The sequence below is a fragment of the Ursus arctos genome, unplaced genomic scaffold (assembly GCF_023065955.2).
Source record: "Ursus arctos isolate Adak ecotype North America unplaced genomic scaffold, UrsArc2.0 scaffold_11, whole genome shotgun sequence".
In the NCBI taxonomy this organism is placed as follows: domain Eukaryota; kingdom Metazoa; phylum Chordata; class Mammalia; order Carnivora; family Ursidae; genus Ursus; species Ursus arctos.
In genome coordinates, this window is record NW_026622775.1 from 38687549 (window position 1) to 38712824 (window position 25276).

A 25276-nucleotide genomic window follows, 5' to 3' on the forward strand; every position below is an offset into this window, starting at 1 on the left:
TAACAGCCTTCTTTTGGGAGAGAAAGTCAGGCGGTGGTGAAGGAGTGGTACCTGACGGAGGTGTGGGTTGCTTGCTGTCCACCTGCCGTGTGAGGGGAGCACTCCCACTCTGACCCTGTCCCATGTCCCACTTACCCTCCCTAAGACTCTGGAGAAATGTGCAAAGAAATGAAATTAAGGACTACTTATGAAGGAACATTTTTTTAGAATTTTCCAAGTGCTCTGGGAAACTTAGAAGCCCTAATGTGACTTGGTATTTCTTTAGGATGAGATTATTTGGAGGGCAATATAGACATGTAGTTACTGGCACCAGTAAAATCCCTGGCAGTGAGTTTTGTCAAGAAACTATGTTTAGCAAGGGGTGTTTTTAGGGAGTTTTCTCTGCTGTCAGGATCACCATTTGCAGAAATTGATTTTTCTCCTTTCATCACTGTTCCAAGGTAGCCTCTGATATCAATGTGGTGTTTGAGTATCTGTGAAAGCTAACAGCATTTAGTGAGTAGAGGCTGGTGACCTGCACAGGTTGCTGTATGGAATGAGGGGGAAAAAAGAGTACAATTCAGTCTCAGCTCACAGCAAGTTGACTAGTTCATTGCCCATAATAATCTCTATTTTATGTGAATTCCTGCCACCAATTCCCTTTATTTCAAGAGAATTTTTAAAAGAAAACAGCATTGAAATATAACTTAATTGAGAAATAAGCAGGACTGTTGAATATCCTAGAAAGTTTCTATTTGCACAGTTGCTTGTGTTGTCCTTGCACTCTAAATTTGCACATACATTTGTTAAGAAATTATAGATAACTGATCATTGTTATGCATGAGTAGTTTTAAATTAGAAAAATTAAAGTTTGGTAAGCTTAAAGTGACTAGAAAATTTTTTCATCCTCACCCAAATTAAAATGAGCAGTGCAGTAAATAAGCATGACTGCATAGACCTGGAACACCCTGTTGATCCGGACTTTTGCCTCTACTCAAGGACTGGTACTCACTTTTTTGAGTCACCTATTTAGGACTTTGGTCATCTGCATTCTGCTTTTTTACATTTATTAGTTTCATTTAAAGTAATAGTTGTGTGCTTCCTCATATTTAAAAACAAAAGAAAAAGAGGGACTTTGCTTTTCTTTCCGTAGAGATGAGTGACAGTTTTCGTCTTTGGGCAAAGCATTGAAGATTAGTGATAAAAGGGATTTCAGATACTTCTTAGAGAAATAACTGCGCCAGTCCTAGATGTTAACTACCAACTTTGTGAAGTGACGGCAGAAATGGACCCAGGTGATACAGTTAGGAATAAGCATGAGTCACGCTGAAGTGTTTGACCAGCATTCTCTAGTATAAAACCTGCAAATTTAAGTTCACTTCTAAACAGCAGTGGTCATATTTTCCTAGCTATGCTCTAAATTGAGCCTTCAACCTGGGAAGTGTGTGGAAGTTTGGAGGGGGTTCTACTGAGAAACCATCCAGATTTGCTAAATAACGGGAGAAATTAAACAGTGAAGACAAGAAAATGGAAGGAATTAACAATGACTAGTTTAGATAAAAAGAAAGTTGAAGAGTGTCTTTTATGGCCTTCAAACAAATAATCAGGTGTTGCAAGAAAAATGACCAGTAATTTTCCCTTTCCATTAAGAATATGCTTAGAAAATCTGTTTGGGTTATGGCGGAGTTGATTTGGGAGAGCCGTAGAACTTCTTGGGTATTCAGGTTGGTATATACCAAGAGAGTGGATGTTGGAAGTTACGGGACAACCTTCATAGTAAAGTATTAGAAACATACCAGCCATTTCATTTCTCTGCCCTTGCTGGCAGGTAGGATATATGGACAAGTTCTCACGCACATCTCTAATTCCATAATGTTTTATATATTTGTTTATGTCACTGTTGGAAACCTATTACTGAAAACAATTCTAGTTTCACTCCTTATTTGTCTGATACTTTGTAATGCAGTAAAACACATTATTTTTGCTTTTCGCTGATTTGCCATCTGCTTTGAGCTTTAACTGAATCGAAGCTTCGTTGGAGCTGTGTTGTGCGTGTGCTTAGTGTTTTTGCACAATCTGGTTGGTTGGGGTTTTAGTGACCTCTGTCTCCTTTGTTGTCTCATGGTCAGTTAATGGAACTCCCAGCAGCCAGCTGTCTACTCCTAAATCAACGAAATCCTCTAGCTCTTCTCCAACTAGCCCAGGAAGTTTCAGAGGATTAAAGGTATGAAATATTAAATATTTCGTATGAAATATGAAATAATGGCATGTTTGTGTGATTTTGTTATTTTGAGTTGTATAGTTTGGTAATTTAACTTGTTCAGGGGCTTGGGTGCAATAACAAATCAAAAAGGAAAGAGTTCAGCATTTGGAGCTGGGAAGGACCTGCCTTTGAATCCTGTGTCTTTTTTTATCTTATAATTTGGATCAACTCACTGAACTCTTCTGAGCTCAAGTGTTCCCATCTCTAAAGTGGGAATATAAGGTTGTGTTAGGGTTGAACATATTGGGGTAAAGTATCATGAGTAGTACTTTTCCCGTTATTGTCAAAATGATTTGCAATGGGAAAGAGAACACTGTCAGTCTTTTACAAATCTCGTTTTGAATCATGATTTTAATATTGCTAACCTAATTTGACTTTGTGAAAGTTTAAAATAGGATGAAATACTAGTAAGGTACTTATGTGCGTCTGTAGTAGCCCAAGAAGCTATGTTCATTTTGGTGAGAAGTTAGAAATAAATCTTAGTTTTTGACTGTGATATCCTTAAAATATAAATGGTAACTTAACATGGTCAGCAGTTGGTTTAATAGATATTTTTTGGTTTAATAGACATTAATAGGGAGAAAAATGAATGAAACCAAATTTGCAAAATTTCAACAACATTAATTTCATTTAGTAGCTTTCAATAATTTAAATTTCTAAGAGAAAATTTGCCTGGTAAAATAGCAGTAAATGACTGAGGTTAAAAATTGAAAGTTTCCTTTTGTAGAAACAATCAGATTATCTGCATGGTTAATGTACTTTAAGAATACTGAAGTATACACAGTGCTGTGTATGCATGTGTAAAGTAACTTACTCTCTTGGTCTTTTGGTGACATTGGAAATGTCCTCATTAGGAATACATTCCCCAAAGTTGGTTGCCTAAACACTTCAGATATTGTCCGAGTGTTTTTCTTTACGTTAAGCATGTTAAAAAAATCATTTTCATTAGTACAATGGATTGTAAGAACCCCACTACCCCCTGGGTGAGTGAGGAATGAGAACCCGCTGAGCCCAGCATGCTGACACCTTCAGAGCAGTGAGGATTGTGGGCCCTCCACTTCTCCAAGGGTTCATTCTCCACCTAAAGTTTGACTGTCCTGCCCTGAGATGTCGTGTGAACATTCAGAGTGAACCTGCATGATTCTCGTGTAAGGGGCAGAGATCGAAAAGAGAAATTCCTTCCGGAAAAGGACAGCATATTTGTTTTTGTGCCAGCTTGACCGAGGTGGGTAGTAAGCGTGAGAATAGGGAGTCCATAGCTCTCACTGACCTCCAAGTGCTAGAAGCTCCTTTATCGAAACAACAAGGCATTTTGAGGTGCTAAACTGGCTTAGGTCATTTTATAATATGATTTCAGTGGAATTCTAAACTATTAATAACAAAAAAAGCTATATAAATTAAAAATCACTAATCAGCCAAGTATTTTCATCTTCCCCCCAATTTATTGCACCCCAAATAGACAGGAGGTTCACTTTTTTAATTTGAGTAACTTTCAAGAGAACTAAAGTAAAAATAATTCAAGTTCATTCACTTCTTCTCTAATTTCAGTTCTGTGTTGAAGTAAAAGCAAGTGGCTCCTCATGCTGGTAACTTGTTACCATAGGTCAAATTCCGCACAGACTTTCCAGTGAGCCACAGTCATGTCTTCCCCCAGGCCATTGCTCTGGGCCTGCTGCTGAATCCTTTGATTCCTTGGAATTTCATTCACTTCCCTTTGTGGTCCCTCGGTAACCTTTGCTCCCATCTTTCTTTCTAGCCCACCCTCAGCTGTGAGCCCAAGATTGTCCCTTTTAATTGTTGCTGCTAGGTCAGTTGGTGCTGCCTCATGCTCACCCACCCTACACACGTGCACACAAACTTACGCAAGATCACTTACACTTCTGGAGTGGAGATTCGTGGAGTTTTAAAAACATGATAAGTTGTTTTATTGCTGAGACATTAGATAAAGTGTTCTCATTACACTGCGCGTATCAGAAATGGTATAGCAACCCCAGCACCTAGCACACGGCTCTCCCGTACATGATAGGCGCTCAGGATTACCTGCTGATGCTCAAAGAGGTAGAGAAATGTTGGTTAGTGGTCAAGATGGAAGGTGTGTGAATGGGGAGGTCTCGGTCTCGGTCTCGGTCCTTGGATCCCCATGAAAGGATATACCCACAGATCCATGCTCAGAATAAAGACAGCGGGAAGGAAAGTAGCAAGCACAAAGCAGTTTATTAAGGCGAAAGTGCACTCTCAAGGTGGGAGAGCGTTCAGGTTCCGGGAGGTGGAACCAGCCCCTACCTAGGTTGTTTTGGGAGTAGATATTACTGGGTCTTTCTGGGATGGGACGCGCAGTGTGGTGGGGGGGGGTGGATATGCCTCTAGTGGAGTCTGCTTCCAATCTTTTGGGGAGACTTCTCCCACAGGTTGGGAGGGGGAGTGTTTGACCTACAAGGTTTGTACCAGAACCATCACTGTAGCTTTTCCCCATTGGGCAGGGCTGTACCTGCAATTCAGATGCAGTATAATGAGTCTAGGGGTGACCCTGGGGCCTGGAAGAGGAGAGTATGTGTGTTCCACGCTGTGGCTTTGATCTGTCAGCTCTGAGGTCTTAGAAGCTACAAGGTCAGGATGTTGTGCCCCCGGGCTTTTAATGTATCACCTGTTTATCACCGTCCTTGCCTTCAGCTCCTGTCTCTATCGTTCTCCCCTTAAGGACTTGGGTCTCGGCCTCCCCGCGTTCCTTCCACTGCTCAGTCTAACTTCTACCTAACTTATCCATGACCCGCCCCCTTCCCTCTGAAACCCACTTTGTCTTACAGCACACTTGAGGCCTGTGGGGTTTACTCACAGCTGTGAGACCTCCTCCATGTTTTCTATCTTCGTCAAATAAGGACATTTGTTTTTAAATGAACTCTGAAGTGCTAGGATTATAGTTTTTTAAATTGGCAAAAAAAGAAATAAAAACCTACTTAGGAAGCTGGGGAGTCTATTTCTCTTCTCCTCACTTTAAAGCTGATATAGAATTACCGAATTTTACATTAAATATTAGCAGCTAAATGAGTCTCTGCCCCCGATCAGCTTGTAGGCCACAATGCAAACTGCGGCCTGTTCCCCTGGGTCATGCCTTATGGAAATTGCGTCTCCTGCCTGTTCCCAGCCGTCGGTGGTGGTGGATATCGTGGTGGGGAGGAAGACCAGCCTTTGAAATCCTGCTGCTTCGTCATGTTACTTACTGTACAAAATACCCTAATTTTGATGTCCGTGTAAGCTCTAGTCAGCATCTGTCCACATTTGCATTATTTTCTCTATTCAGTGACATTACAAATGGAGAATTATAGATAATTACCATATGTTAGTGCTCTGCTTCTTTCTTCCCCTTCATTTAAAATGGCTTATTAAAGTCAATTAAGAGGGAATGTCTGACAATGGAGGACTGTTTTTCGCAGGCAGGAACTATTTATCCTGGTTAGATGCTTTAATGGCTTTGGGGATAGATAATCTTTTTCCAGAGAATCAGAATTGACAAAAGCAAGCAAACCAAGCCAGGACAGCCTGTGCAGGAGATGACACTCTTGTCTCTCTGTCTGCCAGGACCCAGCTTCTGCCAGATTATTTATTTGTTTATTTAGTTAATTAAGTCTCTGGGTTTTACCTAGTAGGGAATTAGGCAAAGTGAAGTCAGAGGGAAGCAGAATTTGATATTCTACCACAGTTTCCCTGTGCCAGTTTCTGGGAATCATTTTGGTGTTTTGGTGGGGACATAGGAAGAACTGAAAATGAAAACAGGGTCATATTGTGATGTTTAAGCTCTGACCACAGAGTGTCCATGGCTTTTTTTTTTTTTTGCTCATTGAAAAAGATTTGAGAAATACAGAAGCAGCCCACCTCTTCACAGAAAAGTCCTCATAGTTTTCCCCATCCTACTCTTTGAGAAAGACCTTTCTGCTGCATTCGTACGCATTTATAAAAGATCATGCTCTTTGAAGGGCTGGACCAAAGCCAAGAGGGGAAGGAAAACTTTCTTCAAATGGTGAGTGGTTTTTGTAGGATGGGAGTGTAAGAAATAGGGTGGCAACCAAGCAGTCCGGGTTCTTTAAATCTAAAACTAAAGACATTAGGATAACTGAGAGTTAGTTGTACCTCGATTATAAGTTTTTGGTTTTGCTAGTTATGTGAAACCTACAATGTGAAAACAAAGTCATCTCAGATCTGTACTTTAGTCTTTGTTTTATAGATGGAGAAACTGAGGTTCAGAGATGTGAAATGACTTGCTCAGGGTCTCAGTGGATGAAGGCAGGTGGAAAGATAGAGAAGTGCCCAGCACTTCTACCTGACCCCAAAAAGCTTTAGTAAAACGACAAGGTTCACGAGAGGTTAGGGTTATTGGTTTTCTTTGGAAGCCGGCAATGGAATGGAATAATGTTAAGCTTGACATGGGCTGGAACAAGATAGTGGGGTCCAGGCCCAGCACACACGTGGGTACCTGGATATGAGATAACGTTACATGGTGGGCCTGGCATGGAAGCCCCATTTTGAGCATAGCAGTATGGCTGGAATTTGAAAACAGAACCCATGCATATCACCCTTACTAGCCCCTAAGGATACAGTGAGAAAGCAAGGCCAGTCTGTTAAACAGATGGTTGAAAACAACATGGTCAGACCAAAACTTCATAAAATGAGTTACTAGGGCTACCTAGGAGGTCTCCATTGGGCCATTTCTCCAAAACCTAGTCCGTAGGTATTAGAACCTGGTTTTGCTTTTGTATGGATTTAGGGACTCTGGCTTTCCTAGGGCACGACCACTGGGTGGTGATGCTCACCTGGGAAGGAGGCAGTTCTGCAGGCCAGAAACAAGCCACCTTCAGGGCGCCCCAGGCTTTATCTTGACGTCAGGCTGCCCCTTACAGGCAGACACTTGGGGAGCCAAAGGCCTTTTTAGTAAGGCCAGTTCATGCCAAGTTGTACTAGGCCTGTGTCAGGAGGGTATGTAGCATCTCTGGACTCTTTCTGGTTTGTTCTTCTTTAGTTCTCCTTAATAATTAAAAATTTCTGTGAGTGTTTCAGTGTGAATCAGTTAAACTAAGAGGAACCAAGACAAGTCAGAGGATTCAGATAGAAGTGGCGTCCCATAGTATGGTTACACAGAAAGAGTGTCAAGGAACGAAGCCCAGAGCTCATTTGTGCTCCAATGCCACCCTTTGGAGAAGGACATCAAATGGTATAGTGGTTAAAAGCATGAGCTCTAAAACCAGAATTTCTGGGTTTGATCTTGGCTTAGCCACTCATTAGCTATATGATCTCAGGCAAGTCACATCACCCTTATCTGTTTTAAAAAAAAAAGAATTAATAGGACCTAGCACACAGGGTTGAGATTAACTGACTATAGAGAAAGCACTTAGAATAGCTTTGCTGTTCTCTCTTACTGTAAGCCTTGGAATTTCTAGGTTCAGTGTTCCCATGAGGCAAGTTTTACTCATAAAGAAAAAAATTCACTGTAGCAGTATATAAGAAGGAAGGAGAAAGTGAGAGAAGTCAGACTTCAGATTTTATTACCTCCTCTGCATTCTCTCTGTCATGACTCTGTGCTTCGTCTCTGTTTTCTTGCCTTCTGTCTGTAGTCCAGCTCCATTACTCTGTAAGGCAGCTTAGTAACAGGTTATTTCGAAATTGCAGCTTAAAATAGCAGTAAAAAAATTACTGTCTTGGACAGTTCTTGGGGGTCAGGACTCCAGGAGCAACTTCACCAGGTGGTTCTGACTTTAAGATCGTTGCCAGGGTTGTAGTCAAGGTGTGCACCCTGGCTACAGTCACCCGAAGGCCCTGCCGGGGGTGGAGGATCCCCTTCCATGGTGACTCTTTTGCTTTGTGGCAGGTTGGTGCTGGCAGGAGGCCTCAGGCCTTCCCCATGGGGACCTCTCCATAAGTTGGCCTGAGTATCCTCAGAGCATGGCAGCTGGGTTTCTCCAAAGCAAGCGATCTGCAAGAGAGAATGCCATGCAGAAGCCCTCCTGTCTATGACCTGGTCTTGGAGGTCAGACACCACCATTTCTATAATAACTTAGTAGTCACGTGTCAGCTCCGTGCAGCATGGGAAGGGACTACACAAGGGCATGAAAATCAGGAGGTGAGGCTTAGGGGAACCATTTTGGAGGCTACCATACCCCTTCTCTCTGCTTTCCTCTCTTTATCAGCCACCCAGAATTTCTTCCTGAGGCTGCCCCTGTTCCCTGAATAGGTTTCTGTCCATTTTCCTTTTTGAGGGCCACAAAAGTCTGTCTCCTTATCAATTTTCTTATTTTGTTTTCCTGATTGATCACCCCCTGCCCATTCTTTTCTCTCCCCTTCAAATTCTAGAATCCCACCACCACTGATGTTTTCTTCTTAGTCCTCATCTTCCTCTTGACCTCAGCCCATGATCTCCTGTTTCCTCTGCCCAAGCCCCTCAGAGTCCCTTCGACCTAGCTGATAACTTTCCCTGTGGTAATATTTTCTGTGCTTAAATCACAGCATTTTCTTTGGGACAGATAGGCAATAAAGAGTACTAAATGTGTCATCAGCTGCCAGATGGATGAAGAAAGCATTTCCCTGGAATTTAATTCATCATCCCTGTCCCAGTTTAGGACTTTCAAGGCTGTAGTAACTTAAGGCTTCCGAATCAGGGGCACATCTGTGGACACTGAGGAATAAAATGTCTCACGTTTTGATGCTGAAGTGTATGCCCAGAGGCTGTCTACTGTGAGTATTCTTGTTGGTTGAAAGAAGAAAGAAAAAAAAGTACATTTGGAACACTGTCCAACATCTTGAGATTATAAACTGTCTGATGTGCTGATATTTTATCTGATGATGTCTCCTGGGTCTGCTGGTGGTGAAAGATTTTCCAGATTTGTGAAGTGTGATGAAAGGGCTGGTAGTATCTCATACTGATTGGCAGAGCTAAAATGCAACTCTTTGACCTTCTGAACTTCAAAACTTCTTTTCCAAGCTGTGAAATGTAAATCCACAGTAGCCGCTGACCTTAGACGTTTTTGCTTTTCCCTGGAGCTTTGGTTTTTCTCTGGTATTTAAAGCTAGTTAATAATCCTCAGTACTGAGAGACTGACTACTTTTATACTCTTTTTATTACCCCAGAAATGCTGGATGGTGACTTCATCTTCGAACGTAATTGATTTTGTTGACAGAAACAAAAACAAAAGAGGGACTAAGCAGTTTTGAAGACTTCAGTGGCCTAACAAAATAAATCATCATTATGAATCTCAGACGCTGTTTGAGGACAGTGATTTGCACATTGTGGTTGCTCAGTAAAGAGAGGCATTTGGTGGGTCAGTGGCTCAGTGGGGCTGAAGCCCACCTTCATGGGGCTAGAGGGAGAGTTTGCCAAGCAAATCAGTGTATAAATAGGATCAGGGGTAAGAACTTTATTTGAATATAAGCAACTCATGTATTAATATTAAATGCTGTCTTATTCATTAAAGTGGCCCATTAGAAATTCTTCTTCGTAGTATATTGAAGATTATTGGATGGAATTAAGACTTAGAAGTTGTGGGGGCGCCTGGGTGGCTCGGTCATTAAGCATCTGCCTTCGGCTCAGGTCATTATCCCAGGATCCTGGGATTGAGTCCTGCATCGGGCTCCCTGCTCAGTGGGAAGTCTGCTTCTCCCTCTCCCACTCCCCCTGCTTGTGTTCCCTCTCTTGCTGTATCTCTCACTGTCAAATAAATAAAAATCTTAAAAAAAAAAAAAAAAAAAAAAAAAAGACTTAGAAGTTGTAGTGAATTGGCGTGCGCCAGTGACCGACAATGGTAACTTCCATAGTTTGGACTGAAGAGGGAGGCACCTCTCCTAGTACCCTGGCATCCTAGAAATGGACGATACGTCACAGTGAAAGTGTGCAGACATTTTTAGCAGGTAGGCATGGTTATATCACCTGTCTGTTGCTCAGAATCCAGTAAGCCAACACTGTTTGAAAGGCTCACTTGGAGGGATATGCAGAGATTCTGTGGAGGCTTTGGTGGCCCATGTAGTTAGTCCACTGGAGTGGCACCAGTACTCAGGAACAGACAGGCACAAATCTAGCAGGTTCCACAAAGCCCCTCTCATGGACTATTGAGTTGGCTTGTGCGTGTGCCGGCCGAGGCTTCTGGTTAGCTGATAATTCACTATTTACCACTCCTCACCAATCACAGATACCAGGTGCCACTAATTTAGCCAAATAAAAGCAAGTCTGAGGTTTGGCTACAGATAAGAATACTTTTTATATGTTACCAAGCTTTAGGTGCTGATTCAGATTAATTATTCTCATATGGCATTACTAATGGTGAAGTATTTCAGAGTAGATTATCACAAATCCAATATAAAAGTGATGAAGATTTCTGTTTTTGAGTTATTTTAATTTCTTTTAATCCACATATAATTAACATAGTGTTATATTAGTTTCAGGCTTACAATATAATGATTGAACAAGTCTATACTCAGTGCTCATCACAGTAAGTGGACTCTTAATCCCCTTCACTTATTTCGCACCCCCCGCCACCTCCCCTCTGGCATCCACCTGTTCATTCTCTATATTTAAGAGTCTGTGTTTTCTTTTTGTTTCTTAAATTCTGCATATGAGTGAAATCATATCATGTGTCTTTCTCTGACTTATATCTCTTGGCATTATACCCTTTAGATCTATCCGTATTGTTGCAAATGGCAAGATTTCATTCTTTTATATGACTGAATAATATAGTCCGTTGTTTGTATATCTGTATCTATATATCTATATCTATATATCGCATCTTCTTTATCCGTTCATTAAAAACTTGGGTTGCTTCCATATCTTGGCTGTAGTAAATAATGCTTCCATAAACACAGGGGTGCATATCTCTTTTCAACTTAGTGTTTTAATTTTCTTTGGGTAAATACCCATAGTGGAATTACTGGATCATGGGGTAATTCTATTTTTAATTTTTTGAGAACCTCAACACTGTTTTCCAGTGTTTTCCACAGTGGCTGCAGCAGCGTGCATTCCCACCAATAGTGCATGAGGATCCCTTTCTCTCCACGTCCATACCAACACTTTTTTCTTGTGTTGTGATTTTTAGCCATCTGACAGGTGTATGGGGACACCTCACTATGGTTTTGCGTTTCCCTGATGGCGAGTGACGTTGAACATCTTTTCTTGTGTCTGTTGGCCATCTGTGTATCTTCTTTGGATGATTTCTGCTTTTAAATGCATTTCTGATTTAGCATTTATCATAATTCATACTGGCTTTCCCTTTTAATTAGTGGAAATAATATTTTAAATATTTTTTTAAACCCACAAAAATGATAATAGAAGCAAATCTGCTTACAGGTAATATCTGGTAATACAGACTTAAAAAAATCTTCAATACATTGCAGAGGTCATCTTTTTAAAGAAAAATATTTTTCTTAAGCTCTCTTTATGTGAGGAAAGGCTGTGGATTTGTTTATCAGTTTGTACAGTATTTGACTCAATGACAGGGATGTGACTATAGTGCTGTAATCTGAAAGCATGTTCTAAATATACCACAATGAATATTTTGATGAGTAGGTCTTGTACTGGGTGTCATCCGTACGTTAATTTAATAGCCTTGGAAGACTTCTCTTATTGTCTTCTTAGAGCAGGGCACAGTGTGAGAATAGCCAAATAGCTCCTGGGCTCTGGAGTCAGACCCGGATTTAGATTCTGACTCCACACATTTGCTGTGGTGTTTGGGCAAATTATATAACCTCTCTGAGCTTTGGTTTCTTTATGGATTAATGGAGATTATGATAATACCTAACTCATAAGATGTATTCATTTCAGGACTTGCCACAAAGTAGGCATTCGGTTAACTGTAATTAGTGTCTTCTTTCCTTTTCTTACAAAGAGAAAGTTGTTTTTGGCTAGAGATAACTTGCAATGGTTAGATTGTTGGATGAGTGACAAAGAGAACTTAAGGTTGCTGAAGAATGACAGTTGCTGCCATAAACTTCCTCCATAGAGGTTCTTGACCTTGGCCACACATTAGATCACCTGTGGAACTTAAAAAGAGTACTTATACCCAGGCTGTACCCCAGAGATTCTTTATTCTGGGGTACAGTCTAGCAGAAGAAGCTTTCAGATCATCCCAGGTGATCCTGATATATAGTCAAGGCCAGAGAACCACTGCTTTATAGCAAAAACCATACCCGGAGGGTTATTCCGTTCTAGAGTTTAAGAGTGTAAGAATTAGATTCCTAAGAAAGTTTGTGTAGACCAAGATTTTGCTTGCTGGCCAAATTTGGCCCATAGCCTGATTTTTTTAATTAAGTTTTATTGGAACACAGCCACACTTATCGTTTACAAGTGCTCTGTGACTGCTTTCATTCTACAATAGCAGAGCTGAGTAATTGTGATAGAGACCATACCACAAAGCCTAAAATACTACTCTCTAGCCTTTGGCAGGAACATATTTTTGACCCCTGCAGTAGGCCACTTAAAAACTGAATCATAGTGCCATTTTCCAAGATGCATCAAGAAAGCTCACTACACAAGAATATCTCCTAGATTCTGTTCAAGTGCTTCCTTTTATGAAAAGTCAGAATGAAGTAGTGTCTAGCATTATACTCAAAAGTCAATAGTAATATGCTGTAATGCATTGATCTAGTCATTTTCACTTTTCTTGGAGAATTGCCTATTTTTGAATAAAACTTTACGTTTTTAGTGTGGTACCTAACATTTCTCTTTAAATTTTAAGTTTTGTAGAAGTTGTAATAATCTACTTATCAAAGAAATTTAATGTAGGGCACTCTAACTTGACTTCTTGGCTAAAAATGTAGAGCTGGAATGTTACTCATTATCAGCCATGATTGAGTACATAGCATTTACTCAGTCAGCCATGAATGCCTTTTTAAATGATGCTAGCAGTTGAGAACATGTTATAGCTTTTTCTGCTCTATTTTCACATCTTTTAAAAAAGTTTTTAGCGGAAGTGAATAAAACAGAAACAGACTCATAAAATACAGAGAACACACTGGCGGTTGCCGGGGGGCAGGGGGGATAATAGGGGGATGGGCAATCGGTGAAGGGGATTAAGAGGTGTAAAGTATAAGCTAGGGAATATAGTCAATAACATTGTAATAGCTCTGTATGATCACAGATGATAACTATACTTACTGGACTGAACATTTTATAACGTATGTGAATGTCCAATCGCTATGTTGTGCACTTAAAGGTAATACTACATATCAACTGTACTTCAATTAAAAGAAAGAACATAAATATAAATATTTAAATATAAATATATATATATTTCTCTCAAGTGCTTAAACTAGTGCTGTCCAATAGAACATTCTGAGATGATGGAAATGTTGTTATCTGCATTGTCCAGTATAGTAGTCACCAGACACACGTGGCAGTTAGACACCTGAAATGTGGCTAGTGCAGCTGAGGAACTGAATTTTCTTTAAAAAACAAGAAATGAAAACAACTTAGCAGAAGCAGGTTCTTGTGCCTTTCCTTTCCTTGGCTACTCAAAAATGGAGTTGCTGCCGCTCCCAGAGAAACGGGTAGATGGGGCAGCAATGCTGGGTCACGTGACACTCTCATCACTATCTCCAGTCCTTTCCATCATCTTGCCTCCTTGACCAATCAGGACCTCATCAGGAAATTTGCCCCCCTCTCCTCCCCACCCCTAAACATAATCACATCTTTTTGAACCAGTAAGTAATTATAGAAGATAATCTCGAGAGAGCCCAGATGCTTCCATCCATTTATGCTTTATTGAGGAGGTCTTGCAAACATGCAGCATCTAGGCACTTTCTTTGTGCTGTCTCAGCATTGCAGTTGCTGATGGCAGCATGAACGCTCATTAGCATTTTAAGAGATTTTAATAAAAATTGTTAGTTTGACAATAGACGTGGGACAGGTTTAATCAGGAATGCCATATTTTAATCTCTGGTGCTAATTCAATCCTTGCTTCCAGAGGAGAATAATTCTCTGAGCAGGAACAGGGAAATGTAGAAACTGTGCTTGGGAAACAGGGAGAATTTTGTAGTCCTCGCTTTATCCCCTGCGTTTGCATTGCTCTTTGTCTGCATGTCTCTCAGGGCACTGGGAATGCTTTGCTTTATATTTCACAATAGACACTTCACATTTGCCGGGGATCTGTCCGGGGATCTTGGTGAATACCCAGCTTTTCTTGTACCCTTGGAGCACCAAGCTTCATTACTGGGAGGTCAAGTGAACTTAATCACTGGCTGTGTGATTCCAGCATTACGAGCGAAATTCATGCCTTAGCAAAATGGCTCCCTCTCACGGGTCGTCAGAGTCCTTTGTCACTACCAGAACCTTAACAGACCATTTCTTGGAGTGTAGAGGTTTCTTGGAAGGGTTTGAAGCATGCACGTATGTCTCCTCATAAGATTGTAAACTCCTGGGTGGTAGCGATCGTGTCACTTCATCTTTATATCCTCTAACAGCCCAGCGTCGGTTATTGCTGAGGGAGGAAAGGCAAAATGTTCCTGTGTCAAGTCATGTCCCTGTTCAGCTGTGCTGTCATGAAATGATTCCCCTTCATGTTTTCATTTTGTAAGCATTATTTTCAAATAAAGGAATATTATTTGGATAGGTAATTAGATAGGTCCCTCCTGTTAACTCTATCTATATAGGTCTTTGATTTTGTTTTTTTGGTAAATGCTTGAGGTTTCATACTTTAAAAAAAATAATTCAATTTGAGAGTTTTGGAAAAATGCTCTTCTTGCCATCATTATTTGCTAAGGAAGCTGCACTTACTGGTGATTTAATGACACATTTGTCAGATGCATGTGAAAGTAGCCTTTCAGTTGGTCCCCACCACGTGCCACGTCCTCCCTTGAGGCCTGGGACCTGCTGTCTTTTAGTTGCCAGGGATTCAGTGTCCACACCTCCTCTGTCTCCCAGTCTTTCTCCTTGCTGCCTGTGGATCCCAGCACATGCTGTGTTTGTAATTGCTGGGCTGTACAGGGACTTGGGTTAGGTCGGAGTAGAGGTTTAATCAAAACAAACATTGGGAAAGTTACAGTGGTTCACAGGAACTCAATTAGTAGATACTCCGAGGAGTCACCCATCCATGTGAAAATGTATATGGAGGTAAAAATGACTTCTTTTTAATCCCTTCGAAGACCTCCCTCTTAGAGAGCCCTTGAGTTAGACAGAACACATCAGCTGGCAGTGAACTAAAATTTACTCATATTAGCTCGAGAAAGGGAGAAGGATGTTACCTGCTTCCAGGAGAGCTAAGCAAGCAGGCCTGGGGGAGGGGAGGGACAAAGGCAGGTCTCAAGATGTCAGCAGTGGGCCTGCATACTGGACATTTCCCTAGGCTCAGAGTGTTGAGAAGAGAGAAGGTCCCTGCCCAGCACCCTGATTCGACCAGCTGCGGCCTGAGGGTGTGGGGCTGCCCCATTCCGGGTTGTGAAATTTAGACATGCAGGTAAACCGGTCACTATGCACTGTTGTTTCCAGGTTGGCTGCTATGAATTTAATTTGGATCTCTTATTCCTGTGACTGGCAATTTTCAGTCTAGGAAGGGTGAGATTAGAAGAGTAACAGGTTTGAAATGAATTATTTAGCAAAAGATCTCTCATAGCCATTGTACACTCAACAATTCGAAAACATTTCTCAGTCATTGGATTCAGGACTTTATGCTAGATGCTTTAAGGAAAAGTATACTAATACCTAATACTGAGTTAGTGTTACCTGTCAGTGAGTTTACATGTTAAATGAGTTTACATGTAGGAGTTAATTTTAATTTTCTTGCTATTCTTTGAACTAGGTAGGTCTTGTGACTATCCCTATATTCAGAGCAGAAAATTAAGACTTGGGAAATTTAAGCAACTTAAGAAAACATATATATTGAGAGGCATCTGGGTGGCCTGGTCGGTTAAGCATCTGATTCTTGATTTCAGCTCAGGTCGTGATCTCAGGATCCTGAGATCAATGACCACATCGGGCTCCACGTCTGGGTGTAGGGCCAACTTAGGATTCTCTCTCTCCCCCTCTTCCCCAGCCCGTGCTCACTCTCTCTCTCTCTCTGTCTCTAAAATAAATAGAATCTTTTTTTAAGAAAAAATTGAGTTAATATATAAAATTCATGGGGGAAATAAAGCAGTGGGAAATAAATTGGACAGGCAGGTAGTGAGACAGACGATGGGGTTACTCTGTTGGTCACAGAGACCCACTGCTGTTTTGGATCCTCGGGGTCGCATCAGAACTATCCTTGGAGAAGTTTCCTGGCAATCCTGTGTGGAATGGCTGAGACTGACCAAGGAGGCCTTTGATGAGGCGCCAGGAGAAGCCGAAGGAGGACCAGGACCAGGGTTGTAGCTGTGGAAACAGAACTGACTGGAGAACCTTGCGGTTTTCTTCCAGGCTTCCCTTGAAGTCCCCTCTCTGGGCCTGGGTTTTAAATGAGCTAGCTTTTAAATATTCTAGCATAAACTACAGCTGATTTTGGAATTGCCTTTCAATTCCAGCTGCAAAGAAATAGAACAAAGCAGAAAAGCTAAATTTTGAAACACTACCTGCCAGTTACCTTGTGAGAAACCAAATGATCGAACTCCGAGGAGTCTGTGAAGTATTATGGTACTGTCATCAGGTTAAGGGTGGCCTGAAAGGGACCCGACACACACACCCATGTTGCTACACAGTTTTTCTCCATGTCAGAGTGAAGGAGACAAAACCTGTGAGAAGCACGTTTGCCATTCAGGACAGGGGCTGATTTGTTGTCTCTCACAACTGCTTTTCCTTGGCCTCGCATTCCTAAGAGGACACACTACTGCTGGCTTTACTGTCCACACAAGGTGGTGACACGGGATCAGAGAAAACAGACCAAGTTTTAATGCCTCTTATTCTTGAGGCTCATATCTTATTCCAGAAGAAATTCTGGATGATCCTGTTTGAAGCAATGTGTGTAAGTATTGGGCTTTCCTGGGTTTTGAACCAGACTCAGGATCTGTGAGGTTCTTACTTCATCCAGAGGAAGAGAGTAGACCCAGTGTGTCCAACTTTGAGCTCTCTGGGGCGGGCGTCTCCCTGGCTTGGCCCTGTCATGTATGCCTTTAGTCAGCAAGTATGAATTCAGTGTTGTGTGTACCAAGCACTGGGCTGCCTACGGGAGATGCAGTCATGAATAAGGCACAATCATTATGGGGTAGAGGTACCAGGATAGTTCGGGCATAGAGGCAGGCAGGTAAGTTCACTAACACAAAAAATGTTGAAGAGCCTTCTCAGTATTTGGTAAGTCCTTTGACCTTGGAAGCTCCTGAAAGGAATAATTAAAAAAAGAAAAGGGGAAAGAAAGACAAAATTTAAGGAGAAAAATTTGAATTCAAAAGCCTAAGAGCCCTTAGGGATAAAGAAAAAATTCCCTAAGCAGACATAATAATAAACCCGATATGAGTAATAGTCATAATATGAGTTTTTCAGTTCTTCTAAGAATTAGAGATATTTTTGTATTGGACTGGGAACTTCAGCCCTATTGAGTTAGAACCTATCTTTTAGTTTTATCTTTTATTTCCCTCTGGTTCCTCGTAATAAAAGTCTTTAAAATGGTTAGGAGGAATTCTTGCTGTCTTAGGGGCCGTGAAGAAGAGGGTTGAGCCCGGGCTGCACTCTGGATCTGGAGTCCACAGGAGGGTGTGGAAGGTGATTCAGTCCTAGGCATGGGGCTGAGTTCTGAGAAGGGCTCCACCTTAGCAGGGGCTCCCTGAGGTCCACCACAGGGTGGCTGTGGGATCCGAGGACTCTGTGCCGACATGTCTTGGAATTACTTAGCGTTCTAAACCTTATATGCCACTAATCAGTACCTTGTTCTGCTGTGATGCCATCATAGTTTCCTTTACTTTATTCCATTGAGGTCAAAAGTAAAACAGTATCAAAGAGAGCAACACACGATCAATTCCCTGATATCCACTCTGATTTGAAAATACTTTAAGGCAGAAATGTGTTAATGATATAGGGAGGGGACGAAGGAGAAAGAGATCTCTTCTCTCTTTTTGTAACATTATACTCTTGCACAATACAAGCATTTTCTGTTCTTTAAAGATTAGCTAGCTGAAGATGTGTAAATTTTCCTGATAAATAATGGTCACTCTCCTCTTTCAGCAGATTTCTGCACACGGAAGATCTTCTTCCAATGTAAATGGTGGACCTGAACTTGCTCGTTGCATGAGTCCTGAAGGTAGTCCTCAATCTGATGATTACTTTTGTAAAGGAAGTTGTCCACATGAACTTGGTGGCCACCCAAAACCCACTTGTGCTAAATTATCATCTTCCTCAACAGGGATGTAATCCTGTCACCAGTTAGCCTAGTGAGCCTTGGTGAGGTCGCATCAAGATACATAAAAGTTCCTTTTTTTTAATTAAGCTAACCCAATTTCAGATTTTACACGTGGGCCTCCTTTATTTTTCCTTAGTGGCAGTCTGCTCATAAGTCCTACATGTAGACTTTCCTTTCTCTCAGGGAGCAAAAGTGCTTTTCTTCATTGGATGTCTGCTATGTGCTGGGCTTTGGGGATAATTTGTATAAAATAGTCCTTTTAACCACTTCCTCTTCCTGCTTCTCTCTCCTCCCCCTTTTGAGAGGACTTTGATCCTCTCTACCTTAACAGGTATCCCAGCTGGGTAGAGTTTTCTTTACTAGAAAATTTTTAAGATTGAATCCCCACCATCATCCGCTTCCCCAAGAGTTAATAAAGAAGTTTACAAAGCTTAGGTTAAATTTCCTTTTACTTATTTCAGTTGATATTTCAGGGATGTGTTAGGTTTATTGATTATGTTGGTTTTAGATTTCACAACAAGGTCAAAAGGAAATTGGTGATTTAGGCGTTTAGGTGTTCTCTTCGGAAAATATGCTTAGAAATTTTCTAATGGTTCACCATAGATTTAGAAATGAATCGCATTGCAATTTATTATTTTACAGATATGTAGGAATCAAGATGAAACGCTGATGTGTTTGCTAGACTTTGCATTTATCCTTTTGTACAGGTGTGAATGGAAACAGGTGCTCTGAATCATCAACTCTTCTTGAGAAATACAAAATTGGGAAGGTCATTGGTGATGGAAATTTTGCAGTAGTCAAAGAGTGCATGGACAGGTGAGTGGATAGTGAGGATGATAATTGGTTTACCTATATTTCTTCCCTGGAGTTTATTCTTACCTGAATGAATGAATGAATGAATGAATGAAAGGCATTCCTGGGAGGTCTCTTTTCCCCCCTCCTGAAAAAGTCTACTCTTAGGACCAGCTGTTTTATAAGTCCACAGGCAATTTGACCTGGAAAAATATGGGTGTAGACACAGAGTATAAACTTGCTTTGTATGCACTTGGGCTGAGAGATTTATCAGGTCTCATCCATGAACCAGAGAGGAATAGGAAAGAATAAGATTGATTAAAAAAAAAAAAAAATCTCCTATAGCACTTACCTGTGTCAGGCATGTTCTCAGTGCTGTGCTTATATTATTAACCCATTTAAACTCCACAGTAAGCCTATCAACTAATACTTAGTTGTATATACTAGTAGTTCAGGATACATGAGCTCTGACTCTGTTCACATCAGTGTCAGCCAACTTTTGCCTATATGAAAATTATATATTTGCTTATTCAACTTTATTTTGTTTAAGGTCCTAAATTCTCAAGTGGTAAGAAATAAATTCTTTTATTAAATTCCAGGCCTTTTGTAAACAGTATGCAAACTGGAAAAGACTCAAATTAGAGTCTTTGTATTTATAGGGCAATATCCTACTTGTTCGAAGTGGTAATTTTTATTATTGGTGGGGAGTTTTCCAGAAAGTCGTAACTACAGCTTTTCCATTTCACTGCATCTCCAGTGAAGCTTTGATGCTCCTTGTAGAGGACACTCCCCTGTCCCCTGAGTCTTTTGACTTCGCTCTGGTGCACAGTTTGGCACCCAAGTAACAAGTTAAGCATCTAAAATACGACCTCTACAGACTCATTAGAAATCTGAGTCCGGGTTTGGTTTATGTGATGGGGGAGCAACGTAAAGGGAAAGTTACTCTCCCAAGGTTGGCTTCGTCAGTGTGTACTGTGCCCGTGTGGCTAAGGCATCTGCACTGGAGAGAACTGATGTGTTCCAGGAATACTGCCGTGTTCTTTGTCGAACTGGCGTCCTAGCTAAACAGTACCTTTTGGTGTGTTCAGATTAAACTATGTTAGAGGTGATTAAAAGTCAACATCATATCCAAGTAAATGATCTCTACTACCAGATACAGGCAGTTAAAGGTGTGGATAATATGGCCCCAGCTGGAGTTTTGGCTGAGAGAGAGATATTGAGAGAGATTGAAAGCCTAGGGCTTTTTAGTCATTCATAGATTAATGTGAAGGTATTGATCATAGAAAATTTTTAGTTCGATTCATTTTTCTTAATTTTATTCTGCCTCCTAAGAGAACTGTTTTGAGATTGAAGTATGGAAAAAATTTCTTGTTCCACTTTGATACAACAGAGTTTAAGTCCTTTCAATATGTGAATTATTTAATATTATAATTATTAACATTTATAAAATGAGACTGACAGTGTAGCTTTGGATTTTTTTCTCTTTTTTTGGGTACCTTTCTCCCTGTCCCCACTCACTATCATCCCTGATTTGCAGAGGAGGAAGGTAGTACTTCTTTGTTGAACTGTTTTCCTGTTCTAAAAGATATTTAGAAGAATATCTTAGTTTCCTTTAGTAGAGGAAATCAGGAATGATTGTATCTTTGTGTCTTTAAATTGCCCTTCTCTGATTGTTTCATAGGTCCACTGGAAAGGAATTTGCCCTGAAGATTATAGACAAAGCCAAATGTTGTGGAAAGGTACAGTATACGTAACTGTTCTGTAAACGAAACTGAGAAACTTGGTGAGATGTTTACTGTGGTGAAGGAATTTAAGTGGGCATTGACAAGGCCTTAATAAGAATAGACCACTGATAATAATGGGGGAAACACTATCAACCTGTCTTTTTCTTTCTTGTCATTTTTTAAAAAACTTTAATCCTAAAACAATAAATCGACTTGATCTGGTCCTAGCTACAGAAAATATAAGTTCTCTTCTTTGGGAAATGCCTGTATCAAAACCCAGCAAGGATCAAAAGATGTATCACGAACTGTGATGAGTCTAAGACTTTACCTTACTTTCCAACTAACTAGTTAGCCTTCTTGCTGTATGGATGCTGGCTGAAGACACAAGATTGCTGGGTCAGAGACAAAACACTTTATAACTCGTGGCACAGCAGGTAGCATTGGTTCTCTTAGCTCCCAAGTCCCACAGAAGTGATGCAGAGGGGCCCCACTGGTTGTACGCAGAATAGGTTTAGATCACAGCTGAGGATCCTTAAGATTAGTGAACCCCAGTCTTATGAGGGTGCAGCTAGCAAACCTATCCAAACTTTGCCCCAGAGGAAAACTTTATTTTTATGATCAGGGTCAGGAAACCAATCTGTCCTATACCCTTGAGGGAGACCCTATCTCCAAGATCTCTGTGTTACAAATACCCTCGGGAAGATTGTAACAAAAGCCAATACAAGAAGTGCAGAAACACCATGAAGAATTGCCTGCCCCCCACCCCGCCCACGAACTTTTTTTTCTTCTGTCCTACTCTCCAGCTGGTCTTGGAAAGACCAAATGATGAAATGCTTCTGAAGTATAGATATGTTAACTATGTTTGAAAAGATAAATATTCTGTAGCAGAGATGACAAAGACCTTTTTAGGTTATTTTCTCGTAGCATAGCAGTTAAGAAAGCAGGCTCTAGAACTCATGGGTGGCTAGTCTGAATTGATATGTAGATGTAGAAAACACAGTAGGTTTTTGTAGACTTAGTACTAAAAAGAAAAACAATGTGGTACCTCATTAATACCTTTTTTATTTGATTGCATGTTGAAATGATAATATTTTGGATATATTGGGTTATGTAAGTTATTGGTGTTATCTACATCTTTTTACATTTCTTAATGTGGGTATTAGAAAATTTAGATTTCGGGGGGGCACCTGGGTGGTACAGCGGTTAAGCGTCTGCCTTCGGCTTAGGGCGTGATCCTGGCATTATGGGATCGAGCCCCACATCAGGCTCCTCCGCTATGAGCCTGGTTCTTCCTCTCCCACTCCCCCTGCTTGTGTTCCCTCTCTCGCTGGCTGTCTCTATCTCTGTCGAATAAACAAAATCTTTAAAAAAAAAAAAAAAAGAAAATTTAGATTTCTGTATATGGCTCACATTCTATTTCTGTTGAACAGTGCTGTTCTAGTGCCCGAGTGTATAAAGTTTTAGTCTTGGTTCTGCTGCTTCTTTCCTGTGCTACCTTGGAAAAGTTACTTAACCCCTCTGTGTTTTTATTTCTCCCTCTAAAATGTGATTGTTAATAATATCTAAGACACAAGGTTATTGTGAGGAATAACTGAATTAAGGTATGGAAAACATGTAGAGAAATACTAGTCTTATATACTAGTATTAATAATGTTAACATTATTAACATGCCGCAGGAATTCAAATGTATAATTAATTAGAATTTGAAGTGATAGTCATGATTTTATATTTATGGAACTCCTAAACTAGTCCTCATTGGAAATTTACAAAATTAGGTGTTTTTAACAGAAAGTTTAAAATATTATTATTATGGTGAAGTTTTAGAAAGGCAAAAGGCAAGTTTGTCATATCTTTTTTTTTTCCACACCATGACAGCTAATGAAGCAGAGACTGCAAAATGCCCCCCTTTTCTTTGAATAAGTAAGGTTTTCCTACAGTTAATTTTTTTTAAATAATTCTGTGCTTTTACTTAGTGTTCTAACAATATTATTAAATTTTTAACTGCAAAGCCTTTTCCCCACATGTAAATAAGCGTTGCTCTTTCTGGTATTGTGGGATTTAAGCAGAATGTGTTATAATTTTGGGAGTCACGCTCTAAGCAAGTAGCAAGTATTTTTATCAAAAAAGTGAAACAAACAAACAAACAAACAAAAACTATGGTAGGAGGCTATTGTTTACCTGATTAAAATTTAAGCAGCTGTTCTAGTTGTTGAAAAAAGCTCTTTATGTGCAAAAATATGTTAGTCTGGTACACAGAGTGCTGAGGCAAGTGATTAGATCACTTTAAACATTTGGGTCTGTTTTTCCTTGTCACTGAATGTCATTCTGTTTTTATAATTTATGATCATATACTTATTTCCGTCCTCACATTTTGCTTATTTGAGCAACTGTTTCCACTTTGACTATATAAAATTACAACTTTTACAAACTTGATTTGTTCCAAATAAGTAAATTTTCCCATTGAATTTTATCTTTAGAAAAAAAATGATATAGAGAATTTGTTTTTTAAAACAAAATTTAGGGGGAGGCATAGTGGAATCAGCTGCTACTCTGGGGTGTTGTTGGTTACTTCTGTTTTGTGGGTTGTACACAGAAACTAAATTACCAAAATGTATTCTCTCTCCAGACTTGACATAAAGGAATTTTGCACATTACCTTTAATGACTTGCTGAACAAGATATGCCAGTTTCACTGATAAACAGAGGTTCGGATTAAAGAGCTTCCCAAAAGTCACACAGAGGCAGGGCAGTGATTGGAATTTTGTGCTAGTGGCCTATGTAGCCTGTACATTAGGCAGTCTGCCATGTTCCCTATTCAAGCTCCATTTATTCATTTGTTCATGTAATAAGAACCTGGAGAAAAAAAATGTTAACCTTTCTGGCCTTCTCTTTGCTTTTCTGTCATATACATATACATTATTAAATTAATTGACTCATTTACCTAAAATTTGTTATGTGTGCAAGAAACTGTGCTAGGAATAGGGTAATCTCTCATATAAATTAATACCAGCTCTGCAGAGAACATATGGGAGTTTAGAGGAAGCTCAGGAGAGAGAAGTTGGTGATCGGTGAAGGCACCATAGAGCAAGCATTTGAGCTGGAACTCCAGCAGTGGGTAGGATTTCAACAGGCAGCGATGGAAGTAGAGCCTTCCAGGGGCTAGCACAGCGTGAGCAAAGGCCCAGAGGATGGAAAGCATGTTAGGTGCCTCTAAGTAGGAGATTTTTGCAGGATTCGCTGTGGGGCTGGATTTATGGAGGCCATTGAGAAGGCTGTGGTGTTTGTAAATTTAAGAATTCTTTGATATCTAATATTCTAAACAGTTCATTCTAAATGAATACTAGATTTGCATGGTGTACGAAGCTCTCTGTTACGGTGCTTCGGAGTGGTCTGCCCTCCTCTTCCCACAGTTACGCATTCGTCACCTACACGCAATGGGCCCAAGCACAACACAAATCCAAACGTATATCATATTCGTTTCCTGAGGCTGTTGGAATAAAGTACTACAAACTCTGTGGCTTGTAACAGCAGGAATTTATTCCCTCACAGTTCTGGAGGTCAGAAGTCTGAAATCCATACTCCCTCTGGAGCTCTAGGGGAGAATCTGTTCTTTGCCTCTGAGTAGCTTCTAGTGGCTGATGGCATTCCTTGGCTTGCAGCCACATCACTCCAATCTCTGCCCCTGTCTTCACATCACCCTCTCTTCCGTGTGTTTATTTTTCCTCTTCTGTCTGTGAAATCTCCTTCTGCCTCCATTCATAAGGACAGTTGTGATGGCACCCAGATAATCCAGGGTTGTCTCCTCATTGCAGAATCATTAATCACATCTGCAAAGACCTTTCCTCCAAATAAGGTAATATTTACAAGTTCCAGGGGTTAGGCCTTGATATCTTTGGGTGGTCGTTATTCAATCCGCTACATACATCTTACCACAGAAATCACATGGGGTGATTTGGACATTTTCTCCGTCTTACTGGAGAGCAATACTGACTAAGCAATGTGGAATCCAGCTGAAAGCCACTGTTGGCCAAGAGCAAGGCATGATGTGTTCATTCACTCAGACACTTCAGAACTAACTGTTAGTTGCTGGAGAGCAAGGTAAACAGAAGCCTTCCTACAGCAGGGGTAGAGCAGCGGTTGGAACAAGCACAGGGGGCACTGAGAGAAGTAAGAACGGTGCCAGGCAAGAGATTGGCAATAGGGATAGAAGTGAACGGACGTTCGGAGGCTACTGAGCAAGTAGGCCTGGCA

At 40.6% G+C, this 25276-nt stretch overlaps 1 protein-coding gene across 10 annotated transcripts in view; it reads left to right on the forward strand.

Annotated features, from left to right (window-relative positions):
* The window catches only part of DCLK2 (doublecortin like kinase 2), a 140810-nt gene that overhangs the window by 90664 nt on the left and 24870 nt on the right, over nt 1–25276 (forward strand). For 6 of the 10 annotated variants that reach the window (XR_008958649.1, XM_026499450.4, XM_044384354.3 and 3 more), the window contains 4 exons: nt 2109–2203; nt 18336–18411; nt 19218–19326; nt 20984–21041. Coding sequence is in view for 9 of the 10 variants with exons in the window: in XM_026499450.4 (XP_026355235.1) it covers nt 2109–2203; nt 18336–18411; nt 19218–19326; nt 20984–21041 (338 nt within the window). In the remaining variant the exon portion in view is untranslated. The remainder of the gene's footprint in view (nt 1–2108; nt 2204–18335; nt 18412–19217; nt 19327–20983; nt 21042–25276) is intronic. The other 4 variants (XM_026499451.4, XM_048212379.2, XM_044384355.3 and 1 more) reach the window with 1 other exon arrangement.